Raw genomic sequence first — 4,936 nt, 5'->3', positions numbered from 1 at the left:
GGCACCGGGACCCTGTCCCAGAGCTACCAGTACGAGGTGTGTCTGTCTGGAGGTTCCGAGACAAATGAGTTCAAGTTTCTGAAGCCAATCATTCCCAATCTGGTGCCCCGGGGAGGCGAAATGGAGAAAGCCCCGCCTTTCTGAATGGCATGGAATTCAATTAGGGGTTTGATTATGATGCAGAACTTTTAGAATGAGTGTATTTCTTTGAAATCTTATTCATTGTTAGGTAGTTTTTCATTTTGGGTAACTTCATTTTACTCAAGAGTTTTCACTAAAGAATTTAAGTCTATTTTTTGTTGTTTTTATTAACTGTGAAAAAATTGAGAGAGCTGGAATTTGCTTAGTCTTTCTTCTCAAATGCAACCTCAAATAATATATTCACATAATTCACATACACATTATTTTTCCTTCAAGTTTAATTGCACACTGGGCTCATTCACATTTCTGGGTGTTCTGACTGTGGATCCTCTAACCAAAGCAGTTTTTATATGATTGAGAATATTATTACAGACATAATATGAATCAAAACATAATTGCTTGTTATCTGGTTAGGTTGGTTTTTAAAATGTTATCTAGTTTAAGTTTTTCTTTTTAAAAAATCTATAATCTTTACATTCTACTTTTCTGGCAAACATTGCAGAAAATTTTTCCTGTACTTAGGGGTTTTTCCCCCCCATATATATATATACAGCTCATGCTCCTTTCTTGTCTGAGAACTTCTCTATACTACCCAAGAGAAGTGATCACTAGTGTGATGCTTATTCCATTGTAGGCCTTCTTTTCTCTCTTCTTCTTCTTCTTTTCTTCTTCTTTCTTTTTTGTTTGCTTGTTTTAAAGAGATGGGGTCTTGCCAAGTCACACGGGCTGGTCATGGACTCCTGGGCTCCAGTGATCCTACCACCTCAGCTTCCCAAAGTGTTGGGATTATAGGCATGAGCCCTGATCATTTTTTATTGATCCCGTGATAGATTCTTGATTTCAGCTAGAATAGCAACATTCTCCAAACTTCTAAATTTGTGATTGAGATATAATTCAACACTTTTTCTTCTTGAATAAGTGTTGAGCATAGGCTGAGGTAGCCATGTTTATACTTGTGTAACTGGAAGCTGAGAATGGTTTCTAGATAGAAAGAAAAAGGAGAGAAAATGGAAGGAAAGAGTAAAAGTGAAAGGAGGAGGCAGATACCTAGGAAACAGTAGAGACTAAGATAGCTACTTAGTTCTAGACCTGTCCACCTAAGTCCAGTTCCAACTAAGTCCCCGGTGTCTAATTGCTCTTGGGTTCAGACTCCATTGCTAATAGCAAAATTCTTTTGTTTAACCTGTCTTGAACGGGAATTCTTGAAATTAAGAGACTTGAAAGGTATGTACAACCTTGAGTACTCAATTAGACTATGTACCGTGAAACCCCGGTCTTTTACTGCATGCTTCTAATATTAACTTAATGAATGAAATGCAGGATGTACAAGCTTAGAGATAACAATTCTATATGAGAGGCTTATGTAACAAAATTTAAATTTGTAAATAATTTATCAGGTTTTCAACAGATAAATGCTACAAAGGACTTTATGAAATGTCTCATTAACTTAAGTCTCCCTCCATTATTTTATGTGTCCCAGGATTACTTTTTAAATAATATTTTTAGTTTAAAAATAATAATAACACTGAAATTGTTATGGGTTGGGTGTCTGTACCTTTTCTCAGGATCCTCATACCCTCCTTAGCAGACTCTTTCTTTTAAAAATTATTTGCTGAGTTCAGTGTGAACAGAATTATTTTTGTCATATAATATAAAATATTTTGACTCCATAAATAGTCCCAATTTATAGAACATACGGTTTGATTCATGATTTCAGTTATAGAAATAAATATTATTTGATTGATATACTCTACTGCTAGAAAGCCTAATGAAAAAATTTAAGTTTCTGCCAAGCCTAGGAGCTAAGATCTAAGAAAGAGGAAAATGTATCCAAGAGATGAAAGATGGGAAAGAAAAACTAACTTTGATCCATTAGGTTACTGACATAGGTACAAGCTTCTATCCCAGTAATATTCAAAACTGCATATACATTCAGGACACATTTTCTTGGACATGTGAATTCATAATAATGAATTTGGACCCGTGACCAATATATTTCTGTAAGGAAAATTGTCCATCAGATTTTGACTGTGACTGGCATGTTCCCATATTTTGAAAGTTTAATCAACTTTGTATAGAAGGAAACATTCTAAAATAGAATGTTGATTTGAGTGATTTATACCTTAAGAGAATTAAACCAATATGAAACACAAAATTCTTATTTGGTTCATCTTTAGTTTTCACAGTTAGCTAGGTAATTAGAATGCCAGAACGCATAGTAGTGTCTATTATTTAAACATTGTGAGTAAAACATTGTCTAAAGTTGGTGCAGTTGGGAAGACCCCAAGTTGTTTTCCTTTTCCTTAGAAGTAAGAGAATTTCAGTTCCATGCTAGCATGTCAGGATTCCAAGGAATCCACAAGAGATATGTGATTGTTTACTAAAAATGAGTTGAGATCTTCTCTAGTTGGGAATAAGCTTAACCAGCTATTTCAGGTGAACTGATTTTCTTCTGCATTTTACTTTTTACTTTAACTTCAGCCATTATATCAGTGATCTTGGCTGTCTCCCTCTTCAAAATCTCAGTGACTGACTCTCAGCTTCAACATGTGTGTATCTCAGTATTAACAATAGATGGTGATGCTCTTTATGAATTATTTTAGATAATGTAACAAGGCAACATAACAAGCTCACAGTTCTTAGACAATATTCACAAATAAGTTATCCACAACTCCTTAAGCTACCTATTGAGTTTGCATAATAAACTAGCTTTAGCTAGTACATCGCTTAAGTTCATACTCCTGAAATGTGAGAATGAATCTCTCCATCTACTCTGCTAGCAGTGAGTTAAGAGTTTAATGGGATATATACTTTTTTTAGGAATAGGCTGATAACTACACACCTTTTTCTGCTTAATTTCCCCAGAGCCTCCACTATACAACATAGAAGACATTATATTGTAAGCTCCATGAGGACATACAAGGGATTTGTATCCTCAGTACTTAGTACAGTGACTGGCGCATAATCTGAAATCATAAGTATTTGTTGAATAAACAAATTTCATTAACTTTGCACTTGCATCATTTCCCAAAGGGTCAGGTACCACTTCCACATTCATAATCTCACAAGATAGTAGAAGGCAGAATTTTAATTTATAAGCCACCCCGTATATATAATCCATGATTTTTGCACAACTCTGAGGAAGTAGAATACATGTTTTGTGAAATACTTAGAAAACTAGGTTTAAGTACAACACATGGTGGCGCTGTAAGCTAAGGCTGCGGGAAAACAGGCTTGCAGATGGTTACGTCTCTGGTTACAATTCAGACTGTCACATATAGATCTGTCAAAGAGAAGAGACTTTCTTAACCGAAAATTGCCGTTGCGGCAAGGATTGATTCCCAGAGCCGATTGCCTACCGACACAGCACAAGAATCCGGACTCTGAAGGCTGTTGGTGTTGGAGAAATGGAAGCTGAAAAGGAGCACTTTCCTAGACTAAGGCAAGTTCTGCTTCTCTTTGTTATGCTGTCTCAGACTTGCGCGGAGCGGAACGTTTATACTGTAGCAGAAGAAACAGAAAGCGGTTCTTTTGTGGCCAATCTAGCAAAGGACCTAGGGCTAGGAGTAAGAGAAATATTCCAGCGGAGGGCTCGGGTTATTTTTAATAACAACAAAAAATATTTTCAGCTAAACCTTCAGACCGCAGACCTTCAAGTAAATGAGAAACTGGATCGGGAAGAAATGTGTGGCACCACTGAGCCTTGTGTGCTGCAATTCCAGGTGTTACTGGAAGAACCTTTGGAGATATATAGGTTTAAACTTCTGGTCAGTGACATAAATGACAATTCCCCTGTGTTCCCAGAAGGAGAAATGATTTTGAAAATCATGGAAAATACTCCTCCAGGAACTGTATTTCCTCTGATAAATGCACAAGATTTGGATGTGGGCATCAATAACATTCAAAACTACATCATCTACCCCAACTCCCATGTCCACGTTCTCACCCAAAATGGCAGTGAAGGCAGAAAATACCCAGAGCTGGTTCTGGACAAAGCCCTGGATCGGGAGGAGCAGGCTGAGCTCAGGTTAACTCTCATGGCAGTAGATGGTGGGGCCCCTCCCAGAACTGGGACTGCTCTGGTCCTCGTTGAAATCTTGGACATCAATGACAATGCACCTGAGTTTGTGCAGCCACTCTATCAGGTGGAGATCTCAGAAGACAGTCCCCTGGAATCCCTTGTTGCCACTGTTTCCGCTAGAGATTTAGACATGGGAATTAATGGTGAAATATTCTACTCATTTTTTTATGGTGATGAAGAGATTTCCAAGACATTTGCACTTAATGAACGAACGGGAGAAATTAAAATAATCAGAAAATTAGATTTTGAAAAAATTGTGGCATATGAGGTAGATATTAAAGCCTCTGATAGGGCAGGTCTTTCTGGAAAATGCACTGTCAAAATACATGTGGTAGATATCAACGATAACGCACCAGAACTGACGATGGCTTCATTCAGAAGCCCCATCCCTGAAAATTCTCCCGAGACCACGGTAGCTCTTTTCAGCATTCAAGACCGAGATTCTGGGGAAAATGGAAGAATAGTTTGCTCAATTCAAAATGGTGTTCCATTCATACTGAAACCTTCCGTTGAGAATTTCTACAGGTTGTTAACAGAAGGACCACTGGACAGAGAGATTAGAGCCAAGTACAACATCACCATCACAGCCACGGACCTGGGGACACCCAGGCTGAAAACCGAGTACAACATAACCGTGCTGATCTCCGACGTCAACGACAACGCCCCAGCCTTCACACAGACCTCCTACACCCTCTTCGTCCGCGAGAACAACAG

At 38.0% G+C, this 4,936-nt stretch overlaps 1 protein-coding gene across 1 annotated transcript; it reads left to right on the top strand.

Moving 5' to 3' along the window:
- Nucleotides 1-6: 6 nt before the first annotated feature.
- LOC116547844 (protocadherin beta-15-like) lies at nt 7-4,931 on the top strand (the record flags this gene model as incomplete). Its single annotated transcript, XM_032273631.1, has 1 exon — nt 7-4,931. A coding segment is annotated over exon 1 (1,383 nt), but the record flags the coding sequence as incomplete, so codon positions are not given.
- Between the last annotated feature and the right edge of the window lie 5 nt (nt 4,932-4,936).

This window comes from Sapajus apella, unplaced genomic scaffold (assembly GCF_009761245.1).
Source record: "Sapajus apella isolate SASKATOON/1434 unplaced genomic scaffold, GSC_monkey_1.0 scaffold5024, whole genome shotgun sequence".
Classification (NCBI taxonomy): Eukaryota; Metazoa; Chordata; class Mammalia; order Primates; family Cebidae; genus Sapajus; species Sapajus apella.
The sequence above is the reverse complement of the archived record's forward strand: the minus strand, read 5'-3'. Positions and strand labels throughout refer to the sequence as shown.